The sequence below is a fragment of the Ctenopharyngodon idella genome, chromosome 15 (assembly GCF_019924925.1).
Source record: "Ctenopharyngodon idella isolate HZGC_01 chromosome 15, HZGC01, whole genome shotgun sequence".
NCBI lineage: Eukaryota > Metazoa > Chordata > Actinopteri > Cypriniformes > Xenocyprididae > Ctenopharyngodon > Ctenopharyngodon idella.
Window position 1 is genome coordinate 31,742,877 of NC_067234.1, and position 24,093 is coordinate 31,766,969.

At 37.3% G+C, this 24,093-nt stretch overlaps 3 protein-coding genes across 5 annotated transcripts in view; 1 reads left to right on the forward strand and 2 right to left on the reverse strand.

Moving 5' to 3' along the window:
* Positions 1 to 19: 19 nt before the first annotated feature.
* On the reverse strand, positions 20 to 10,672 carry LOC127495535 (bifunctional polynucleotide phosphatase/kinase-like). The gene is made up of 17 exons (XM_051862458.1): positions 10,525 to 10,672; positions 10,376 to 10,422; positions 9,996 to 10,250; positions 7,916 to 8,179; positions 7,742 to 7,821; positions 7,609 to 7,666; positions 7,399 to 7,506; positions 6,728 to 6,799; positions 5,035 to 5,083; positions 4,593 to 4,663; positions 4,242 to 4,334; positions 3,477 to 3,573; positions 3,323 to 3,384; positions 3,087 to 3,196; positions 2,916 to 3,003; positions 2,373 to 2,440; positions 20 to 2,248 (listed from the first exon to the last, which is right to left on the reverse strand). Exons 1-17 carry the CDS (start codon positions 10,643 to 10,645, stop codon positions 2,128 to 2,130), a joined length of 1,764 nt encoding a protein of 587 aa, XP_051718418.1. The 5' UTR covers positions 10,646 to 10,672; the 3' UTR covers positions 20 to 2,127.
* On the forward strand, positions 10,454 to 17,187 carry LOC127495534 (TRPM8 channel-associated factor homolog). 3 transcript variants are annotated; one of them, XM_051862453.1, is made up of 8 exons: positions 10,454 to 10,679; positions 12,595 to 13,348; positions 13,424 to 14,415; positions 14,508 to 14,602; positions 14,735 to 14,948; positions 15,043 to 15,282; positions 15,388 to 15,725; positions 16,113 to 17,187. In XM_051862453.1, exons 2-8 carry the CDS (start codon positions 12,732 to 12,734, stop codon positions 16,353 to 16,355), a joined length of 2,739 nt encoding a protein of 912 aa, XP_051718413.1. In that variant the 5' UTR covers positions 10,454 to 10,679; positions 12,595 to 12,731; the 3' UTR covers positions 16,356 to 17,187. The 3 variants fall into 3 exon arrangements, with proteins under 3 accessions (XP_051718413.1, XP_051718415.1, XP_051718414.1); XM_051862455.1 differs by having other exon boundaries at positions 10,531 to 10,679; positions 12,720 to 13,348; XM_051862454.1 differs by lacking the exon at positions 10,454 to 10,679 and adding an exon at positions 12,318 to 12,419.
* Positions 17,188 to 20,347: 3,160 nt separating this feature from the next.
* LOC127496210 (NACHT, LRR and PYD domains-containing protein 12-like) overlaps positions 20,348 to 24,093 on the reverse strand; it is a 206,778-nt gene continuing 203,032 nt past the window's right edge. The window contains exons 19-20 of the mRNA XM_051863934.1: positions 21,224 to 21,402; positions 20,348 to 20,837 (exon numbers count right to left, since the gene is read on the reverse strand). Coding sequence (XP_051719894.1) covers positions 20,836 to 20,837; positions 21,224 to 21,402 — 181 coding nt within the window. The 3' untranslated portion in view covers positions 20,348 to 20,835. The remainder of the gene's footprint in view (positions 20,838 to 21,223; positions 21,403 to 24,093) is intronic.

Below are 24,093 nucleotides of genomic sequence, written 5' to 3' on the forward strand. Positions count from 1 at the left end.
TTTAGGAATTTATTGCTATATCTCCAGATTCCTAAAAAAAAAAAAAAAAAAAAAATCTCCAGATTCCTGACAGCATTTATGATAATATTGAAGCACTCCCTTTCTTTTAAAAACTTTCTTCAAAGCCAAGTCCAAAATTTACAATCATTAAGTGTAATACAGACCACTGCTGTCCTCTGCTGCTGGATTAATGTAAGAGTTACTCGATTAGAAGCACATTTTATCCAGAGGATTGTTCCCACTATGCTACTGAGGTACATGCCTTTCTGAAACTCTCTAAGTTATTATTATAATTATTAATGTGAGACTCTTGTAATTGCTGACCTTAAAAAATTGTTATAAAAAAATTGCAATTCATTTCGGTATTCTAAAGTATCTCAATGTGATGTGACAATTACAAAACAGTGCTAATCAGAACAGTATTCTCTTTTTGCAGTCTATCACACTCACAACAAAGAACTTGGGAGTGTAACACAGAGTCCTAACCAGCCGTCACTGAATCTCATGGATATTTAGCAAAGAAAAGAAGAACCTGACTTTCCTGCCTGCAGAGTGTGCAACCTCACAGTGGTGGATGTGCAAATGCCCAAAAGAAAAACCATAAGACGGTCTGACCAGACAGGCTCTGTGGCGCAACGGATAGCGTATTGGACTTCTAGATTGCAAACTGAGGCCATTCAAAGGTTGTGGGGAGTCCCACAAGAGTCGCGACTTTTGGTATTTTATTAACCCTATACTGCACAGTGTTGCAATATAGGGTTAATAAAACGGTGAAACCAAGGACTTCAGAAATTTTCATATATACATCATATCGAATTGTGAATGAAGCTCCAAAAACGTGTAACGGGGGTGCTGGGTGTCCTGCTAAGCACAGCTGGCCAACAAACAGAGGCCAGCTGGACACCCCCACCCCCATCTCTCAATTAATGCTGTACATATGGGAGTCAGTTGGAACTACTTTACTATAATAATGAAGGTTGAAATTAACTTATTTATATACAAACACTTAAATTACACTCAATTATGTTTTTTTTTTAAATAATAAAAGTTTAGAATTACATAATATTTCTACTCCAATTCTTTTCTTTTTTTTTTAAATCGTGGCTGATTTTTTCAAACATGCATTAAATATTGAAGAACGTTATAATGAATATGTAACGGTGCATAGCTATATTTATCAGAATGCTGCTCTCTTTAGTAATTTTTTCAGCTGACTAATGAGTTTATGGTCACTGAATATGTTTTTCTGAGGTAAATGTGACGTTACGTGACATTGTTTTTATTGACGTCTTTCCGCGGTTGAAACACTGATTGAGCTATTACACGAGACATGATATGGATTTCGGTAAGTTGTACTGTATATTTTAACATACCTTCAGATGTTTATTCATGTTTATTTCGCGCTGTAACTGGTATTAAAGCGGAGCAGAGGATGTTCACATGCGCTCCGTGCTGCCGCTTTTCTTTAACTGAGGCGCTAATGCGATCTGTCACGCCACATTAAACAGCGCCAAAACGGTATTTATTTTTTGAATCTCATAACAAAATGGACGTCATTTGAAATCTGAGACTTTGCTTCATATCAAAAGTAATAAAGCACAAAGATTATTGCGACTTATTGGATGGGAGGCGCGCTACATGTTCTGTTCATTCATCAACTGAAAACAGACTAGACTAATCAATTCTTAAGATTTAAGAATCGTAAAAATGAGAATCGATTAAAATCGAGAAATCGATATTGTTTACCCAGCCCTAATAGTCTTGTTTTACAGACAAGAAAAACCTGAAAAACATTTCACACTCAAACGATGGAAAATATTGAAGCACATTAAATGTATTTAATCAAACTGAAACAAGTAATTGTTTTCTCAATTTCTAAAACTTTTTTTATTTGTATTGTCTTTATAACAGCAGGTTTATTTTAACAGCTATGAATCAATTTACCAAACAACATGTTTATAAAGTAACAAATTAAAGACAGTGAAAGACAAGTGTAAAATTAAATGGAGAAGACATTTAGTGTTGCATTGTCAATCATTTTCTTGTTTTTCTATGAGGTTCCAGAATTCTTCTGCCGAGTTGAGTCGTTCAGCCTTTTTTTTTCTCTTTCTTTTTTTTCCCTCAGACTCAGCCCTCAGAGAACTGCCTGAAGAGGAACTCTGATCTTTTGTCACTGAAACTAGGCACAAAATGAATCTGCAGGATTTCAGAGAAGCCCTCAGACAAACTGGGTACCACAAATTTTTTCCTACAGAGAACAAGAAAAAGTCAGAAACCAATGGGCTTGTATGAGTTAGCCAATAAAGATGGTGATTTCCCAGCAAAAAGATCTGGTACAGTGCAATAAGCTCAGCTTGCTGCTGTTCACTCACTTGTAGCTGTGAAACACCATGTCATTGACAGGAGCATGCTTGGTGGCAGAAGGAACCATCTCACGAAACTAAAGACAGCAAAAAACAAGATAACCTCAATCAGTGATTGTGCATTTCTGAGCTTCAATTCTGAAGAATTTCATATTTAAAGTCACTATGAAAAGGAAGTTGTGATAGTCTTTTCTTCCCTATGGTGGTGTAAATCTGAGTGAAAGGGCTTCTCAAATGAGAAAAAAAAATGTAGGGTGGGACTTGATTTTGTCCATGGGGAATTGATTGGATGGTTGTGGTTTGCCATTGGTCGATCTCATGTGAGTGACAGGTTCTCCCGCCCTCACGTCAGTAAACACAATCATCAGAGAAGAGAAGTGAATTTTCAAATTAATTAAAATAATAATAATAAGAATAATAATAAGAATAATAATGTGCATGGATAAAACATTTATAATAAATATGGCAATATTCCACAAAAAAATAAGTATTGTTCATTTTGATTTCATGGTGACTTTAATGTAAGAAAAAAACTACAGTAAAGACATATACCCTGTTGTTATGCTTTGCTTGTTCCAGACTCGCAGTAAAGTTGAAACACCTGCAGGGGACTCCAGCGTTTTGACTGACATCTACATATCTGTGGAGAAAATCATTGATGGTGCCATTTCAGTTGAAAGACAAAGATAAATAAGCATCTGCTTTGGAAACAGAGGTAGGCACCTTTTTCTAGACTCGGGGTCAGGGTTAGTGTTGTCCACCGCTACGCTCTGGCCTTCCTTCAGAGCGCGTTCACAGGCTGACACACAATGCTGCCAGGAGCCAAGCATGTCCTAGAGTTCATGTGCAGATGGCACAGCATTAAAAGGCCATTAAATCAAGATACTATACACATTTAGAACCTCCAAATCTTCTAAACCAGAAATGCTCTGGTTGTGTTAGCTAGTCACTCAACTCACCCTGTTCACATATGCATAGCCCTTTGGAATGATGTGTGTCTGGAAAAACGTGGATTTGCCCGCTGCAAAAAATAACAACACAGGGGTTATACAATAAAAAATGATCACCTGGAGGGAGTAAGAAGAAAAAACAAACACTTAAAAAAAGGCTCACATCCAGGGAATCCCACTGCTACAATGACTTCCTGTTTGGTGGATGTGAGGGAGGTGTCAGGAGGATCATAAAGACGCATTTTAGAGTCTAATTTCCTCTGGACAATGATACAAAAACACAAAATATTATTACAGATGCTTAATACAGTAATGTTTAAAAGTCTGGGGTAAGTAAGATTTTTTAATGTTTTTGAAAGCAGTCTCTCATGCTCACCAAGGCTGCATTTATTTGATCAAAAATACTGTAAAAACAGTAATATTGTGAAATATTATTACAATTTAAAATAACTGGTTTTCATTTAAATATATTTTAAAATTTATTTATTTCTGTGATGCAAAGCTGAATTTTCAGCATCATCACTCCAGTCTTCAGAGTCACATGATCCTTCAGAAATCATTCTAATATGCTGATTTGCTGCTCAAGAAACATTTCTTATTATTATTATTATTATTATTATTATTATCAATGTTGAAAACAGTTGTGCTGCTTAATACTTTTGTGGAAACCATAACACATTTTTCAGGATTTTTCATTTTTTCAAAAGAGCAGCATTTATTTGAAATACATTTTTTTCTAACATTATAAATGTATTTAGTGCCAATTTTGATCAATTTAATGAATAAAAAAAAATCTTACTGACCCAAAACTTTTGAATGGTAGTGTAAAGTCCCCAACTAAAGGTACAAAACATAAATAACCATACATTAATACACTGTAGCAAATGTGTATGTGAAACAAAAACATCCAAAAAGACCAATGGCTCACAGGGTCAAACTCTGGCAAGCTGAACTGAGCAGGTTTCCAGCCCAAGAAGTATTCCTCTGGGGTGTAAAACTGAAGACCAATGTTGAGGGCAAACTGAGGGCACAAGAGATAAGAAGAAGAAAAAACCCTGTAAAGCTGTGTTTTGCCAAAAGCTCATACCATTGTAAAGTTTTCTTTTTTTGTTATACTAAAATGGAGCAAGAGAAAGACTACCATGCCCCCTTGTGGCCAGAGTAATCTATTACACATGATTTGAATCAATATAATTTATAATAAAATACAGTTACTCTTAGTAACAGTAACAAATTCAATCTGCTTATGTGTAATGAAGACTGCAGTTAATGTCATTACCAGTCTGTCACTGCAGGAGAAGTCTTTCTTCTTTTTCCCCGGGGCCCAGTTAGCAGGACGTCCTGCTGCATCTGTAAAATAAGGGGAAACCATAACTGAGCATATGTTATTGGGTCATTTTGCACGGTGTTGAAAATAAAAATAAAAATTCTAAAATTGTTGTTAAAATAACGTTTTTGTTTGCACTTTATTTCAAGTGTGGGTATCTGCAGGTTGACGTAATGGGCGAAAGGGAGGGGGCGGTTCAATGGTCTGTTAGAGTGTGGGGTAGGTTTTGGGGTGTACTAAAGTACCCAGTAATATAAACTAACTACATGGGTTTACGTTAGGTTTATGTGGAAGAATAATAAAAAGGCTGCCAAATAAAAATACCATTAAACTACTCTTTAGCTCCATGAAACTGACCTCAAATCAAAGTAGTCTTGAATTGAATTGAGCTCACCTCCTACATAGAAGCTCTGTGACACGTCTATAGCCACTCCACCATTTGCCTGCAAAAACACAACGGTGTCTTAAAGGTGCAATAAGCGATTTCTGAGAAACGCTGCTGAAAGTGGATTGGACCGAACACCAAAACAGACTTGTAGCCAATCATCAGTAAGGGGGCGGAGCTATCAAGGGGTGTGATCCTTTTGGGTAGGGGCATGTTTGTTTTAGTTATTTTAAAGGGGACCTATTATGCCCCATTTTACAAGATGTAAAATAAGTCTCTGATGTCCCTAGAGTGTGTATGTGAAGTTTTAGCCCAAAATACCCCACAGATAATTTTTTATAGCATGTTAAAATTGCCACTTTTTGGGGTTGAGCAAAAACACGCCATTTCAATGTGTGCCCTTTAAATGCAAATGAGCTGCTGTGCTCGGCCTAAGAGGGAGGAGCTTCAAGAGCTGATTCTCCAGTGACAGGATTCAGTCAGGACGCACTATAATGTCAGAAACTGTGAATACATGCTGCATGGAAATAGAACAGGTATAGTTTAGTTTAATTACGGTTATAACTTATATTGTCTACTTGTTAATATACACTATATTACTACAAGCCTGTTTACCGATGAGTTTTATAACGTTTATTGTACTTCACAAAAAAATATGAAGCGTCTGTTTTCACTCTAGAAAATCACTGTAAGAGCTTCATAAAACACAGTGCAAGTGTACATTAAAATATTATCCATAAACTCTCTCTATCTCTCTCCCTTGCATTATCATCAACATACACAGCGAATTACACAGAAACACTCGTTACAACTAACAGTAAACAAATATATAAAGACCTTATGCCTTTTCGGGTGGTGCTTAATAAACTGGTAAACTTTATATCCGTAAATCAACACCGATGAACTGTAATAAAGTGCTCTCACCTTCATAACTGCCGTATCCAGTATCACTCTGGAGACTGTAAGCTGGATCACGAACAGTTACTTATATATCCTTGAGTAACAACTTTTTAGCACAACCTGTTTTGTATTGTCCCTTTGTATTGACATTCATTCACAAAGCAGTCCGGTGTGAAATGATTCGCACAGACATAAACGAATTTCGGTAGAGTTGATGGAACATTTTCTTCGAAAACAAAATGAATCCACCTCGTCTTCAGCAGCTCAGATTTAGGGAGTAAATAGAGAGAGCTATGTGAATTAATCCATCCAGCTACAGAACACCTAAAACGATTAGGAGACATTCTCATCATTGCAGCAGTGGTGGACTGTATAAACTCGCTGTGAATGCGCTTAGGGCTGTTCTATTTTCGGCAGTGTCCGTCAACATTTGTGGGCGGGGCCTGTGGATAATGTGACATCACACTGCCAGGGATCTGGAAACGGCTTGTTCTGAGACACTGCTTATGATTTATTGGGATTAAAAAAAAGGAGTGGTTGGATTTTAATTATTATAGGCTGGTTGTGTACACCCACTGCCAACACACATTTATGTCCAAACACCATGCAAAAGTGGATTTTGCATAATAGGTCACCTTTAAATATCAACAGCGTTTCTCAGAAATCACTTACTGCACCTTTAATATACACAGGCTACTGTAACCAAACTTGCTGCTTGTTGTATGTAAGTAAATCAAATGATACAACTTTATAATGCAATTCTTCTAATGGACAACTACAAATAACCACAATAGTGATTCACCTTCTCACACAGATGTTCCCACATTCCAATAACAGGCTTTCTGTAAATACCAGGGGCTGTGGAAACAAACACCTGAAAAACACAATGTATTACCATTCGTAAATATATAAGTTAAGGGAAATACATCTACTACACTCAATTTTCAAAGTTGCATTAAAAACTTCCATTCAAAAAGTTTGAGGTCAGTAAGGTAATAAATTTATACTTTTATTCAGCAAGGATGCATTAAATTGATCAAATTGTCTGTAAAGACATTTTTATAATGTTACAAAAAAATTCTATTCCAAATAAATTATGTTTTTTTTTTTTTTTTTTTGCTTTTGAATCCTCAAAAAAAAAAAAAAAAAATCTATCACAGTTTCCACGAAAATATTAAGCAGCACAACTTTTTCAACATTGATAATAATTAGCAAGAAAAGTTTCTTGAGCAGCAAATCAGCATAATAGAATGATTTCTGAAGGATCATGTGACACTGAAGACTGGAGTAATAAAGCTGAAAATCCAGCTTAGCATTTTTGCTAATTACATTTAAAAATATATTCAAATAGAATTTAAATGAATGCAGACTTGGTGAGCATAAGATATTTCTTTCATAAATATTAAAAAAAAATCTTATAGACCCCAGACTTTTTAACAGTAGTGTATGTTGAAGTGTGAATGTGTCATTAACCTGGATGGGCAACTGAAGTGTCTGTAGAACATCCTCTGCTTTTGACTTGAACACCTCCGGTCTAAGTTTTCCTCGAGATATACCCATCTGATTGGTGAAAAATACCACCTAAACAGAGTGAAGCAAAACCAATTGGACATTTATTGATGAAACATCATCACATATTGACAGCATCAACATAAAATGAAGTGATGGGTGATTAAGAAGCACCTTGTATCCTTTCTTCAACAGACTGGCCAGTCTGGGCTGAATCTCTGGGAAGAGAATCCTAAACAAGAGTAAAACATCACATTAAAGACAACAAACAGCTGAAGCGTTTAGGAAGTTCTTTCAGCAGACTCACCTCCAGTCATCCGGACTTGTGGGAAACACTTTCCCAGACTTTGTAGTGATAATGCAGCCATCAATGTCAAAACCTGCAACCTGAATCACAAAAAACAGCATTAAACATTATAGAAGCATAAAGGTTTTGCTGATTAAATGCTATGTGATTCCTGTAAGAAGGTTCATGTGTTACTTTGGAGCTTTCTGGAACCCCTGCCGCGGTGAACAGCATAAGGCTGCCGATTTGTTGCCAGTGACTCTGAGAGCAAGTGGAAGATGGAGCACTGGGTTTGACTGTTGGTGATTTCAGGTTGTCATCACTCTCTCTCTGAGCAAATGCTTGTAACTGCTTAAGCTTTTTCTCAGCTGAGGCCTGTTCATCTTCATCCTCCTCATCGTCACGCCCTCGTTTCGTGCGAGGAACGTCCTGTTTTGGGCTGTGAGGTCGTTTTGTTGCCTGAGAAACAAGAGCCAAGGTTTTATGGGATATTTCAATTGATTGTATGACATACAATAAACTCCACTAATAATAATAAAATGGGTTGAAAGTTTCTGAAAATGACTGTACCACAGAAATGGAAAGATAATGTAAATTTCTCACCAATATAAAATATGTTTCTTTTATGAATTTACACATGTATACACTCCTTCCGACTCAAATAAATTAACTTTTATCTTTATTAATGTATTCTTCAATATTGTTTTTATCCTAGCCTTTTTCTTCAAAACACATAGAAAAATATAACTGTTCCTAAAGCACAAATACAATATTATCATTAAAGCTGCAAGCAGCATTTACTGGAGTTCAAGCATTTAAGGCCTTTAAGCATATAAAAAGGTATTATATTGTATTTAACAACATGTAAACACTTAGATCATAGATGGAACTGACCATTTACAGCCAATAGAGGCAATTCATTAAGGAAAAACATGTTTTTTAAAGGTTTTTTGACAGTTATATCGCCATCTATTGCCCAATCTCCACCTTTTTTGGGTGTCCTCAGAGTGTGTCCATACATATGTGTGTCAATTTTGGTGAAAATATCTCATTTCGTTTTGAAGTTATAGACACTTATATATAAGAGAGCATAAAAAATGACCCATGAAAGACTTTGATTGGATTTTTTTTGCCACTTCCTATAAAAAGTTTTGACATTTGTGCTTTAACATATGGTAAACCAACGCTGGTTTCGTCTCGATCGGACTAAAGGTTTCGAAAATATTCGCAAAAGTTTTTTAAGCGCTAAATCACAACGTAGCACAAACCATAAGGCGAAACCTACCATGTTTGGTATTGTTGGACTCGGCAAGGATTCAGAAGTCTAAAGACATGACTCCCGTGAAAATAAGTCGACCACATCCAAAGTTATATATATTTTCATCTAAAACCATTAAAAACGTATGTTTTTTAAAGTTTTTTCACAATTATAGCGCCACCTATGGTCTGATCTACACAAAAATTGGTGTGCTTCTTTAGTCATATGCTACATGAGCTCACATATTTTCGTGAAGTTCTGAGTTTTCGTTTAGGCTTTTGGGTATATTTAGCCACGCCCACTTTCTAAATGACCCAGTTATAGCGACCCAAAGGGTAAAGTTCAACTTTTTTTTGATAATTATTGATCTAGAGAGTCCATAAAATTGTCCTACACTGGTTTCGTTCCGATCGGGCGACAAACCTAGGACTAGTTCGCAAAAGTAGGTTTTGGATTAAATTCAAAATGGCGGAAAAATTTGCATACCGGAAATGAAATCAGAGATATACATTTTGTTTGTTTTGAGCCAAGGATTACAGTGATATAAGACACTTGAGTCTTATATCACTTCCCATAAATTAAATAATTGCAGTAATACAATTGATGATATCTAGAAAAACTCAGAATGAGGAAATGCATCAATGCTGTTCCATTGTGGTACATAATTGTGCCATGTGGCAACATTTATATTTTCTTCGTAAAACTATGTTAGATAAAGTTTGTCTATTATTATCAAAATCTCATTAAAAGGCAGCAAAAATACTGTTGTTGAAGAAATGTGCCCTTACAAAAAAAAAAAATCTAAAAAAGAAAAAAAAAATGTATTAGTGTATTATTGTCAAAACCATAATACAGTTTTGTTTTTTTGCAGGATTCTTTGATGAATAGAAAGTTCAAAAGAACATTTATTTGAAATATAAATCTTTTGTAATAATTGCATCTTTGTTGAATAAAAGTGTTAATTTCTTTCAAAAATATTTTCTCAGACAGTTCCACTACCATGGATTATCTTGATACCTTTTTTGAAGATTTAGAAAAGTAATCCTGGATGCTCCTTTTGGGATCATTTGAGATTTTCTGTCTGTCTCTGCTTTCATCTGCTGCATTTCTATTCTTCTGAGGAGAGGAAGACTTTCCATTTGAATTTCCAACAAATTCCACAGTGAACGGGTGGGACTGATTAACCAAGTACAGTGTGCAGCCAGACGTCAGACATCCAGACTCGCCACGACCCAAAGACTGACCGTCCAGGGAAGATGGGTTGGGCCCAAGCTGTGGAAACAAACTGATTTGTACTCACTTATGCTTTTCTAAATTTAAGTATTGAGAAAAAAATATTTGTTTTCAGCAAATTTACTGTGTTAGTAAATTGTAACATGCAGGGGGTTTTATTTTACCTGTGTAACCAGAACTTCCTGTTTGGCATAGTTGGCCACAAGTTTGACTGTCAAAATGAAACGCACTTCCGTGATTCTTTATGAACAGACACAAATGTGACACGTACAATTTTTTGTATAATTAGGATGGGTGTGATGTGAAAACCCACCCTGATGCCTCGAGCACTTCTTGTCTGTAATTCTGGATTCAGGGCCTCGACCTAATATAAGAGCTCGACCATCAGCCAGCTCCACCCGAGCTCCATTCACACTAACTAGTGCGCACTGCATCTCTATTCACGGACGACAACAGCTGGACTGCAGGGTAAGATAAGATACAGTAAGAAATACAGTACAATTAAGATTCAAATAGTCAAAATGGATGGTACATTTGTTATTTATCTGACTGGCTTCAGAGAGATAATTATGAATATTTAACCAGATAACTGAAATGTAACTCATTAGATATATAACGTAACTTCGTTTTAATACGTCTTTTAATGTTTCATGTGTACAAACAATGAACTTAGCCGAACTTTGACACCAGAGGGCTCATAAAGGCTCCAAATAACTTTATAATCTGCGCAGTCTTTGTGTACCTACAAAGTTCCTCAAACGTATATTTCAATCGGGGCACCATCATTTTACTAAATACACAAGACAATATCCAAATAGCACTTACCTGTTGTCTAAAACTTTACAGTTATTTCTTGCGATTCAGTTGTACACGCTTCACGGGTCCGACATGTAAATATTTCCGATGTGGAACAACGGCGCCCATTGTTTGGTTCCCAAGTTATTGGGAGTCATTTTGTTAGCCACCTCTGTCATTAACCAGTTTAATACCATATTTTCTCAGTTACATTATCGCATATATTTTATCGGATAGCCCGCTAAAAGAAACGGTACATTTTGTAAGCAAGTTTTTAAAAAAGCAGTTAGTGATATCGTGCTTTATTCTTGGTTCTAATTGCTCACTACCAGTGGGAAACAACAAAGAATGGATGGATGGATAGTTATTTAATCGGGAATTGATTAAATCGCTGGATGTATGTGGGTTTGCTATTGCTGTGATCTCATGTGAGTGACAGGTTGCCCCGCCCTCGCGCCAGTAAACACCGTCAGAGAAGAAGAAAAAATAAATATTGATGTGCAAAGATAAAACATTTATAATAAATACTGACTATATTCCATGAAAGAATAAGAATTGTCAGTTTTGATTTTATGGTGACTTTAAGCTGGAAACATATTGCATTGCAGCAATTAAAAGTAGCCTGCCTGTTTTTGTGTTGAAAGGGGGATTTAACACTTTGTTTATCTAGTACCTGAAAATCAGCACAAAGTGCACAGACAAAAGAATAGCATGAGTCTATTCAGTTTGTTTACGCCTGTTAGATGACAAATCTTAAGTTTACATAAGTATTATCATGAGATAGGATATCCTGCTAATAATTATGGCTTGATAAACATAGTTTATTTGCTCTGCATAATGCAGTACCAACAGTTTAGTTTAAACAGGCAAGTGTTTTTTGCCTTAAAGCTATGAAACCTCGCACATAACATATGGAAGACAACATAAAATATTTTAAAGTATTAGTCTGTGCCCATCATACACAATTTTCTGTAAAATTTGTCAACTATTACTGCTCAAAATCTGCAGACTGGCTCTGACTTTTGACAACTAGTGTTGATTCCTCTAGACTATAAATCAAAAATCTGGGCAAAAGTTGTATAGTGTATTCCTGCCTTTACCTAAAACAAGGAAACAAATTAAGCTGTGGGCCATGATATCTTGTTTTTCCCCCCACACATTGGGGAGCATTGTACAAGCTATCTCACATTGTTTTGTTTTTTTTAATGAAAAACTAGTTCAGGCATCCAAATGCTGTAGAGGGAGTGCTTTCTAGATGAACAAACAAAATGAAAAAAGGTGCATTTGTGGGCGTGCTCCTAGGGTGTGTTCCTTATGGGTGAGCCATAGCCATAGCCACAAACACATTCACACAATAGTTACACAGAACTAATAAGGAAAGTCATTTGAGCTCGTTTGTATCTACAGATAAAGGTGAGTGTGTGCATATTACATATGTAGCCACAATTGGGATGGGACTTAAAGTTTAAATAGTTTATATCAGATATTTGTATAGTATATTAAGCAATATAATTCTTTTTTTAACACATTTTTTGTATTTTTCTAAATTTTTCTATTTTTTTTTTTTTTTTTTTCTGTCTTTGTGTAGGACTGAAAACCAATCGGTATCATTTTTCTGCATGCACAAGCTCTGGTTGAACAAACCCAGTGTTCAGACCCTGTAAAACTGATTGTTAGTTAAGAGTGATTGATTTTAATTCACTTACTAAACAGATCTAGTCCACCATGGCACGTGAACAGGACTACTACACTCTCATGTCTGGGCTGCAGGAGCTTGATTGCCAAGGGAAAGCAGTGCCCAGCGATCTTGTACTAATAGGTGAACATGCCTTTCCACTTGCCATGAATCCAAGAGGTCAGGTGCTGATGGCTGCATCTCATTATGGTCAGGGACGTATAGTGGTGTTGGGACATGAGGAATACCTAACACGCTTTCCCAGCCTCATAGAGAATGCCCTAATGTGGCTCATGCCATGTACCGGTGATGCCGGCATTGTAGGGATCAAGGGGAGTTTACGTTCAGTAGCTGACAACTTGAACTACTGCCCTATCAAGACAGAGCTAGGAGACTTTCGGGATGGATTAGCTATATATATCACAGATGCTTACAGTGTCGAGACCTGTGCAAAGGATCTGATTGCTTTCCTCAAAGCTGGAGGTGGTTTGATCATTGCTGGCCAAGCCTGGAGTTGGTCTAATGACCATCCACAAGAAAACACTATAAGGAACTTCCCAGGAAACAAGGTGTGCAGTGTTGCAGGAATTTATTTCTCTGAACACCCAGGAGAAGTTGGCAAATTTCCTGTTCCAAGAAATATCCCTTCTAATTGGCTTGCTGTATCGTAAGTTCAGCATACATTTTTGCTTTTTACCCATTCTTTAACAAACCATGCGTTTCACCATCTGTCTTTTTTCAGAATAGGCAAAGACTTCAAAGATGATCTAGTGTTCCTGCTACAAGGTGTGTCCGAGTTTGACACCCAAGGAGGGGCTATAGCATCTGAGGTGATGGTGCACGGACCATTAGCATTTCCCATTGCGGTCACTCCGGCTGGAAAAGCATTCATTGCTGGTGCCTATTATGGACAAGGTCGAGTAATTCTGGTATCCCATGAAGGCTACCTGGGCCGGGACTCTCTGTCCACATTCATGATCAATGCTATCAAGTGGCTTGATGAGGGTCGGACGGGTGTTATTGGGATCCTACCCAGCCTCAAAGAAGCCCACACGGTACTGAGCAAATCAGGTTTAGATTGCCAGTTGACTGGCTTCAGAGAAGATCTAAGCGTCTACGTCTGCACTTCTTACAGTGATGCCCAGTGTGCAGAGATCCAAGAATTTGTTGCTGAAGGCGGAGGTCTTCTGATTGGGGGTCATGCCTGGTATTGGGCCCAGACCCACCCTGGCTGCAATGTGATGACCGAATACCCAGGAAATCACATTCTTAACAAGATGGGATTGTGCCTCTTAGGCAACACCTTGGGTGGAGGGTTATATAAGGCTCCAGAAATAGAGCTTAGGTATAGAGAGGGGTACCACTTTCGTAGCATGCTGCAGAGATTTGCTGAACATGTAAGCCAGGGGCAAGACCTGACTGATCATGAACAGGGCTGCTTGAAGCAGCTGGGCTGCGACTGTGCCAGTTACCTTCGTATGTGTTCTCATGACAGTGCTGCCTACACTTCAGTGCTATCACTTCTTACTGACATAGTGAAGGAGGTAGGTGTTCCACAGGTGTGCAGTAATTGTCCTGTTGAAAGTGCCAAAGACCACCTGATGCTCCACGTTGGGACTGAGGTATACAAAGTGTCGCCTAATCCTGATACCCTTCTTCCATACATCATCAAGGACAGACCCGACTTGCCCACTGTGTCTAATGCAAGAGTTCGGATCAGTGCAAACACTGAGGGTATGAAAGGTTTCTTGCCAAATGCAGAAGGAAAAAGTTATTCCTTGTTTAAGTTTTACAATTTCTGAGCACTATAAAATTACTTGTTTCAGCTTGTGAAGAATGGATAAGCACAGGCTTATATCTTTCTTCTGGTATGAAGACGTTCATAGCAGTACCTCCAGAGATCGTTGGGAAAAATTGGCAGGTAATCAATAGTCTATATACATTACATATTTCCAATAGTGCTGTATGTAATATACTTGTCATTCTAGAAACAAATTTATTGCTCATAGGGCTTGGAGAGCATGTTATTAACATGAAGAGATACTCTATATAGGTGCAGCTTGGTTGCCAGACAGATAACATTGGTGGAGCAAATGTCCTGAAACGGGCTCCTGTGGTCCATGAGCGATTCCCCTTGGACAAAGAAATGGTCCAGGTCTGGAATCTGTGGGGAGGGCTAATCTACCTAATAGCACCTCCCCAGAGCAAAGTGGATGGGGTGGAAATTGTCGTGCAGGTCTCAGTACAGGCTCCATACTTCAAATCTGGTAAGAATTCTGAATTAATGTTCAGTGAGCATCACAGTAAGGTTTCTATTCAGAACATTTAAAGGTATGTTGTAAAACTTGTTTTGTCCCTCAGGAGAGACAAGTGTAGCTGACTGGGTGAGCAGGATCCGTTCGGCACCTGCCCCCTGGGCAGAACTTGAGTTTGAGAATATCATCATCACATTAGAATCACAGTTTATAAGGAATCTGGACCGCCCTGATGAGGTGGCTAAACTTTGGGATGCCATAATGAGAAGCATAGCTGACCTGGCAGCAAGGCCTGCCAAGTTGCCCCGCAAGGAGCGGTTTGTTGCAGATGTTCAGATCTCTCACGGTCAGTGGTACTATTGCTGAGATAAAGAACCATCGCTACTACAACAGAATCATGCCATTATTATTAATTACATTATTAACACTGTTCCTCCTATTCCCCCCTCAGGTTTCATGCATGCTGGATATCCCATCATGATACACTCCAACTCTGCCCCAGGACTAATAAATGTAGAGGAAGCCTATAAAAGTGGTATTTGGGGAGCCATTCACGAGTTGGGTCATAACCAGCAGCGTGGAGTTTGGGAGTTCCCTCCACACACCACTGAGTGCACCTGCAACCTGTGGTCAGTGTACGTACATGAGGAAGTGCTGCGAGTGAATAGAGCTATTGCTCATCCCAACATGACTCTAGAAAACCGCCAGGCTCGTGCCAAGATGTATTGGAATGGCGGTAAGGATTTAAATAGCTGGAGTATGTGGACAGCACTCGAGACTTACATGCAGGTACAAACTGACTGCGATTAAAGTTTTAACAGTTTGTTTATTCAGTTAAATGCATGGGTTTATAAAAATTGTTTGATAATGTACATTTTTGGTTACATCACCATTGCCAGTATTATTTTTTTTTTTTTAGGGGAGTTTAAAGCAAGAATTAATTATTTGTGAGCCTTGGAAGTAATAATTTACTTCTTCTTTTTTTTTCAGTTAATTTTTTAAAAAGAAATTTGTAATTTAAAAACAAAACAATAAAATCTTATGCGAAACAAAAAAATATGAAAATGTAATTCTATGCAATTATTATAAAAATAATATATATTTATACCCATTTTTTTGTGTAGTCTTCCATCATCTCTCTAACCCTTTTTTTCTTTTCTTTTCTTTTTTTCCAAGCTTCAGGAAAAATTTGGCTGGGATGCTTTTAAGAATGTTTTTGCTGCCTACCATAATATGAGTGGAGTGCCAAATGACAATGCTGGCAAGATGAATCTGTATGCTGAGACCTTCTCCAAGGTGGTCAACCTGAATCTGTGCCCCTTCTTCAAAGCGTGGGGTTGGCCCATCCAGCCCAGCACAGAAGAGAAGATCTCTCATCTCCCTGAGTGGAGTGACCATCCTATGGGCCAGTACGCATAAGAACGTCTCAGATAGCTTTTAAAATTTGCAGTGCCGGTTTTAATTGAGGGGTAAGATTAAGTATAAAAGATTATATATGCTTATCTGGAGTTTCATGGACATTATTGTATTCATGAGCAACTGATTCATATCAATGTGAGGCACAAACTTAGAAATATAATTTTAAAAATTCTGAATATTCTTGTTTTTAATAAAATGTAGCTATAGGGTAAGTGGGCTAAGGTCAAGTACAGTATAACCTGAACATGCATGTTAAAAACACAACATATACATAAATACTAAAAACACTCCTGGGTGAAGTATGAAAAATATCACACACATCTAACAATATAACCAATGTCTCTCTGCATATAATACACTATATATACTATAGCAAATCTCAACTGCTTGATTGTATATTGTTATTAAATGTAAACTATAATATCGCTCGGCTCTAAACTAAATCTGCACAATTAGGCATCAAAGTACTATAAACATTAACAGGAATTTCTATAATGCTGCTTACAATGCGTATTGTAAATAAAACACTATACACATACAATTGACTTGACTTTTGATACAAAAATATGTAAGCCAAAAATTTCTACAAGCTCTGAGACCTCTAAAACGAAAAAGTATTCAAATCATAACAATGCTTTCTTTTCAAGATACAAACATTTTTGATATGTTTAATTTCTGCCAAGCAATATTAATATGAGATGTGTAACAAAAATGAAAGTTTACAGAGTTTCAGTAACAATACTAGCTACATTAAACTCTAATCTTGAAATTTTTATGTACAACAAAGTTATTGAAAATTGTTAATGTTTTGGAAATAAATCTGTTATTTGAATTTCAGTTTCATTTTGAATTTTGTTCAAAATATTGTGATATGTATCGTATCGTGATCCCAGTATCGCGATACTTATCGTATTGTGAGCTGAGTGTATCGTTACACCCCTAATAAAAGGCCATCAGCCACATGAAAATTAAATGCCACTGCAAAAACAAATGTGCATTTAGCTGATCATTTGCTTCCTTTTTGATATTAGTGAACATCTAAACTTCTAATAAGGCATGTCATTGTCAATCTGTAAGATCTGCTCAGTTAGTTGCACTGCATAGAGAGAACCGTCCCAAATATCATATTTACAGCCTTTATTGAACATGCCAAAATTTATCCTTCCAAAACTTCTAATAGAGTTAAAATATTTGCAACATAAAGTAGATTAGAATGACTCAAATATCCCTGACACAGACATCAGGTTTTGTGGCAGCATGTATCACTTAAAGACATTTCCTCCAAGCAAACGAAGATACTAAAAGATGTGTGTGCAGCTGTCCAGCTGATTTTACATTGGATAAAAGCCTCCCTTTTACCCTGCTCTGACAGAGGGTACCCAACACCACATCAATAATAACAAACAGACCATTAAACCTGAAGCTATACAACTTTAAACTCTGAAGGCTATAGCTGAGATTCTGGACCTGATTCTAGCTTGTGGCATGTTGGTGGAGCATCCAGCTGACCTAAAGCTTCAATCACGGTAACCCTTATCACTGATACAGATCATTTTTATCACCATGCCCATCTCAGCTCTCTGCCTTAGTGTGGCGGTGAGTAGGAATGCAGGGGCTTTAGTGCAAACAAAAGCACTGGCAGAGGTAATGACTTGGCTTACAGAAACACAGCACCCTGTGCATCGGGGGGGGGGGGGGGGGGGGGGGGGGGGGATTTAGACCAACAGCACTCTAGGGGGCCAATGTCACATTCTCTGCATCTACACTGATGCATCCATCCATTTATCTCTTCATCCATTCATCTCTTATTCACAATGTTTATGGCTTGTTGATTAAAATATAAGTGTTTTAGTTTCATCACTTCTTGTAGTGTATATTGAGTGTTACACCCAGGGTTGGGCAAAAATACATCAAAATGTATTTTAAAATAAACTACCAAATACCTCAATTTTAAGTGTATCAAAATAAACTACAAAATACAGCAGCCACACCATGTATCAAAATAAACTACTGTATTTTTGTATTTTAAAAATACTAAAAAAAAAACACTTTTACAAGGGAGCATGAAATTTCTTTACAAACCTTCCATCAATTGGCCTATTTGATCTACACCTTCACCAGGTTGACTCAGTTGATTAAGTAAACAATGTTTGATAGCAACAGCTTTTCTCTGCCTGAGTCAATCAATAAATCTGACATGCAACCAGTTAAAGGCACAAATATGTAGGATTTTTAGATTAAAATATCCAAAAACCACTAGAACAATGTTATATATTTTGTTGACTTGTGTACTTACATTATCCCAAATGTTTCTAAGAATGTTTAAATCTAGAGAAATAAGCAATTTTAACCAGGACACAGACCGTGTCCGTGTGTCGCCTATCAATGACATCATTACCCTCGATTTCCTGTTTTATTTTGTCGAAACCATGGAAACATCAAAGACACTTTAGTACTGTGTATTGTTTTATTAGACAGGGGAGCAACTGTTTGGATACAGTAAACAGGGCAAATTAGCGTAAGAGCGCAATTCCACAAATGTGTCGATGGGAGTGGCAAGTTTTGCGCGTGATCTACTGATGACATGCAAATTAAAGAACACAGACACAGTCAAATCATTTACATAATGACTAACGCAATCTATCAAGAAGTGCAAATTAGCGTTGGGTCACAAATAAACAGAGCTGATGCCTGATACCGACGCGGGTCGACACAGGCGCAACTTAACATGTAATCTGACAAACACGTACACATATATAATATCGTTTGCCAAGCCATGTTGGTCTATATAGGCCAACATAGCTTGGCAAACGATATGTTCGGATAACGTCTTACTCTGGCATTTCAAAGAAATTAATAATCTTCCTTCTACCACGCGCTCTCTGTTCTCTACGGTGTCTCCTCCTAGCAGCAACAATTGCAGCCATGTCGCAAAATGGGTTAAGACAGCTTTTTTTAGGGCATTAAATAATGGCGTAAATACCAGTAAATTGATGAGCGCAAATATTAGTAAATCGCATTGTGTGATTCATTTAATTAATCAATATTGCATCTGAAAGGGAAACTCCTACAAATGCATATGCAATAAGGTCAGCCGCAAAAATAACTCAGTTCATTTTACACTGCGTGTCTTTAGTAAATCCCGACAGTAGTTTTTTTAACGCCAAAAGAGGGTTTGTGCTGGCGCATTCTGTTAGTAAATCTGGCCCTAAGTCTTTTTGTTTGAATCTTGTTTTCTTGATTTATAGTGAGTACCATGTTTTACCATGGCTAATATCGATCTAGCTTACTGCAGTGTGCAACAAGTGTCTCATAGCAGCCGCCAAGCGAAAGCACAGAGTAGCACTATAACAATTTTCAACACACAAATGTATTTAATATGATAAGCAGCACTGCTTTACCCTGCAACTGTTTCATAATAAAAGATCAGCTGCTGTTGAGACGTGTGTTGCGCTCGTCTCTCATTAGAAATTGCTCCAGCGGCCTCGTTACTGCTCCCACAGCACTCTGCCATGCTTTGCTTACAGTAACGTTAATAATCTCATCCATGAACATGATTTCTGCCTGAGTCCCGTCCCGATTCTTTTTCACCGGCTGTAGACGTGAAGACAACACCTCCCATGATTCTGTGAAATCAAGGTGTCATCGAGCTACGCCTTTGTTTTGAATGAGCGATCTCTAGCGGGGAAAATTTAGATCAAATATTCACATATCTCTGTGATCTCCCAGATGAAGGTTAGTTTTAAAATAAACAACAGTTTAATATTTGCAAATAACTCATAATTGTATCCTAATTTAGTTACTTGGCGTTTGGTAATGAAGGGCCTACTTTGCATCAGCAACACTGACTCAATAACAACTGATGGCTCCTGCTCGGTATAATTGTTTTCAAGAACATTATGTAAATTGGTATGCTATTTAGCCTAGGCTACCAAAACGAACACCAAAGCTTAACATGAACTGTTAAAAATTAAAGCAATTTATGCAAATAATTGATGGAAAGCTGACAGCCTGCACGTTTATTGACCACCTTGTTTCATATGGATCAATTTTCTGTTCTGATCGCAACAAGTCTCTGCAAACTACTAAGTAGGCACCAATCAGAGGCCGCAATTTTATGACTTTTCATGACTTCTTATAAAGTATTTTACAAATATAAAAATACAAATCACTAAAGTATTTTGATACAAAATACAAAGCCATTTTCATCAACCCTATCAAATACAAATTACAAAATACTATTTTGTATTTGAAATACATGCATCATAAATACTGCCCATCCCTGGTTACACCATCATTGTAATCAATATCTAGTGTATCCAGAACAATTACAAACTGCTTATGGTGACTTTCAGTACTTATTTTCATGGGCCATTGCATATAAAATTGTATATTAAATTAAATTTCTTCAGTCTCTGTAGCTCCTTATTCACCATCAGATGATCCTGAGGAAACTGGACTGACATCTAAATACTGAAAGTCCTACAATAAAACACACAGACAGTCACATTGTCAGTATGAGACATTACTGCTGTCACATCAGAAGATAATTTCAGAAAAAAAAAACAGCCAGAGATATTAACATATTCATATTACAGCCAGAGATATTAATCTATTAGAGGTTTTTCATTCATAATAGTAAAAGATAAACAACTTTCTCTTAATTACTTACACACAGAGACACGGTAAGGGATGAAAATTTCATATATTCATAGATCAGTCACATCACAGAAATAAACTCTTATTAAAACAGTTTACAGAGACTGAAGTGGAGTTGAATTATAATCTTATATTCTCCAGTTACACACATATGAGGATGTTACTGAACTTACTGTCAATTTAAAGGCTTTAAATGAAAATATACTCACAATAGTACAATGTCTCCAGTTTATAATGTGGATCATCCTTCAGATCAGAGAGCATCTTCACTCCTGATTGTCCTAGTTTATTCTGAGACAAATTCAGTTGTCTCAGGTGTGAGGGGTTTGATCTCAGAGCTGAAGTCAGAGCAGCACAACCTTTATCTGTGACACCACAACACATCAACCTGTAGAGAACAATAACACAGTTTGAGTTGTAGTTCAAGTGTCTGTAGTTTGTGATTCACTCTGGTCTCAGATCATGAGAGGAGATATAATGACAAGCATTGCCACATACTTCTGCTGACAGAATGAGATTTATGCATGTTGATGCTCAATGTGCTGTTTGAAACTGTCATGTGCTTCAGGACTGAACAGACACACAGAGTTGAATGTGAGATATTGTTTCATAGTGATATAAGGACGGTTCTAACTGGAGAAACAATGACTTGCACCTCTAATACACTCCTACAGGAAGACATTTGCTTCACAGGATCCACATGTTCCCCATTATATATCATTTATTAACTCTTGTGATCAAACACACAATTGTGTCATGTTTGGTCTCATCTGGCAGCTTATAAACTGAATAGAAATATGGTGAACTCAAAAGAGATATTCAATGTCCTAATGTACTCAAAGTAAGAACTATTGCCTTCACATGCATTGAGATCATGTTCCTCCAGATCATCACCCATTTACCACCAGGTTACAGCTCTACACTGTGTTTCACAGTTAAAGGGATAGTTTACCCAAAAATGAAAATTTGATATTTATCTGCTTACCCCCAGGGCAACTTTGTTTCTTCAGTAGAACACAAATGATGATTTTTAACTCCAACCGTTGCGGTCTGTCAGTCATATAATGCATGGCAATGGGAACTTCATCTATAAGAGTCAAAAAAACATGCACAGACAAATCCAAATTAAACCCTCATGACGACACATTGATGTCCTAAGACACGAAACGATTGGTTTGTGCGAGAAACCGAACAGTATTTATATAATTTTTTACCTCTAAAACACCACTATGTCCAACTGCCTTGCGCATCCGGTTGGTGAGGTCTGAACGCGCTCTGACAACGGAAGTGATCTCTCGCACTCATTGAAGTATACAGGTGCTGGTCATATAATTAGAATATCATCAAAAAGTTCATTTTTTTATTATAAATTATTTTTAAAAATGAAACTTTCATATATTCTAGATTCCCTACATGTAAAGTAAAACATTTCAAAAGTTTTTTTTTTTAAATTTTGATGATTAGAGTGTACAGCTCATGAAAGTCCAAAATCCAGTATTTCAAAATATTAAATTATTTCCTAAGATCAATCAAAAAATGGATTTGCAAAACAGAAAAGTTCAAGTTCTTTAAAGTATGTTCTTTTGTGCACTCAATACTTGATCGGCAGGACATATTACAGCAAATGACTTGCTCCTAGCACAAATTACTGCATCAGTGAAGTGTGGCATGGAAGTGATCAGCCTGTGGCACTGCTGAGGCACTATTGAGCCTTCAGATCATCTGTATATTGTTGGATCGACTGTTTCTCATCTTTCTCTTGAAAATATCCCATAGATTCAGGTCAGGCATATTGGCTGGCCAATAAAGCACAGTAATATCATGGTCAGCAAACCACTTGGAAGTGGTTTTTGCACTGTGGGCAGATGCTAAAGTCCTGCTGGAAAAGGAAATCAGCATCTCCATAAAGCTTGTCAGCAGATGGAAGCATAAAGTGCTCCAAAATCTCCTGGAAGATGGCTGCATTGACTTTGCACTTGATAAAACACAATGGACCAACACCAGCAGACGTCACGCCCCCCCAAATCATTATTGACTTCAGAAACTTCACACTAGACTTCAAGCAGCTTGGATTCTGTGCCTCTCCAGTCTTCCTTCAGACTCTGGGACCATGATTTCAACATGAAATGCAAAATTTACTTTTATCTGAAAAGAGGACTTTCGACCACTGTTCACTGTCCAGTTCTTTTTCTCCTTAGCCCAGGTAAGATGCTTCTGACGTTGTCTCTGGTTCAGAAGTGGCTTGGTAGTCCTTTTCCTGAAGATGTCTGAGTGTGGTGACTCTTGATGCGCTGACTCCGGCTTCATTCTACTCATTGTGAAGCTCTCCCAAGTGTTTGAATCGGCTTTACTTGACAGTATTCTCAAGCTTGCGGTCATCCCTGTTGCTTGTGCACCTTTGCCTACCCAATTTCTTCCTTCCAGTCAACTTTGCATTTAATATGCTTTGATACATCACTCTGTAAACAGCCACCCCATTCAGTAATGACCTTCTGTGACTTACTCTCTTTGTGGAGGGTGTCAATGATTGTCTCCTGGACCATTGCCAAGTCAGCAGTCTTCCCCATTAGTGTGGTTTCAAAGAACAAAAGATACCCGGAATTTATACTGTAGGGATGGTCATTTAATGAAACTCAAATGTAAATATTCTAATATTTTGAGATACTGGATTTTGGACTTTCATTAGCTGTACGCTCTAATCAACAAATTAAAAAAAAAAACTTTTGAAATGTTTTACTTTACATGTAGGGAATCTAGAATATATGAAAGTTTCATTTTTTAAAATAATTTACAATAAAAAAATGAACTTTTTTACGATATTCTAATTATATGACCAGCACCTGTACACGCGAGACATCACTTCCGTCATCAGAACGCGTTTTGAGACCTCACCAACCGGATGCATAAGGAGGTTGGACATAGTGGTGTTTTAGAGGTGAAAAATTATATAAATACTGTTTGGTTTCTCGCACAAACCGATCGTTTCGTGTCTTAGGACATCAATGTGTCGTCACGAGCCGCAGGGTTTAATTTGGATTTGTCTGTGCATGTTTTTTTGACTCTTATAGATGGAGTTACC

Coding starts and splice junctions, on each gene's coding strand:
- LOC127495535 (XM_051862458.1), bottom strand. CDS start 10,645: ATGCAGTGCGCACTAGTTAGTGTGAATGGAGCTCGGGTGGAGCTGGCT. Junction 5,084..6,727: donor GGGAACATCTGTGTGAGAAG/GTGAATCACTAT, acceptor GTGTTTTTGCAG/GCAAATGGTGGAGTGGCTAT. Junction 2,441..2,915: donor AAGCAAAGCATAACAACAGG/GTATATGTCTTT, acceptor TGCTGTCTTTAG/TTTCGTGAGATGGTTCCTTC.
- LOC127495534 (XM_051862453.1), top strand. CDS start 12,732: ATGGCACGTGAACAGGACTACTACACTCTCATGTCTGGGCTGCAGGAG. Junction 13,349..13,423: donor TCTAATTGGCTTGCTGTATC/GTAAGTTCAGCA, acceptor GTCTTTTTTCAG/AATAGGCAAAGACTTCAAAG. Junction 14,416..14,507: donor GATCAGTGCAAACACTGAGG/GTATGAAAGGTT, acceptor TACTTGTTTCAG/CTTGTGAAGAATGGATAAGC.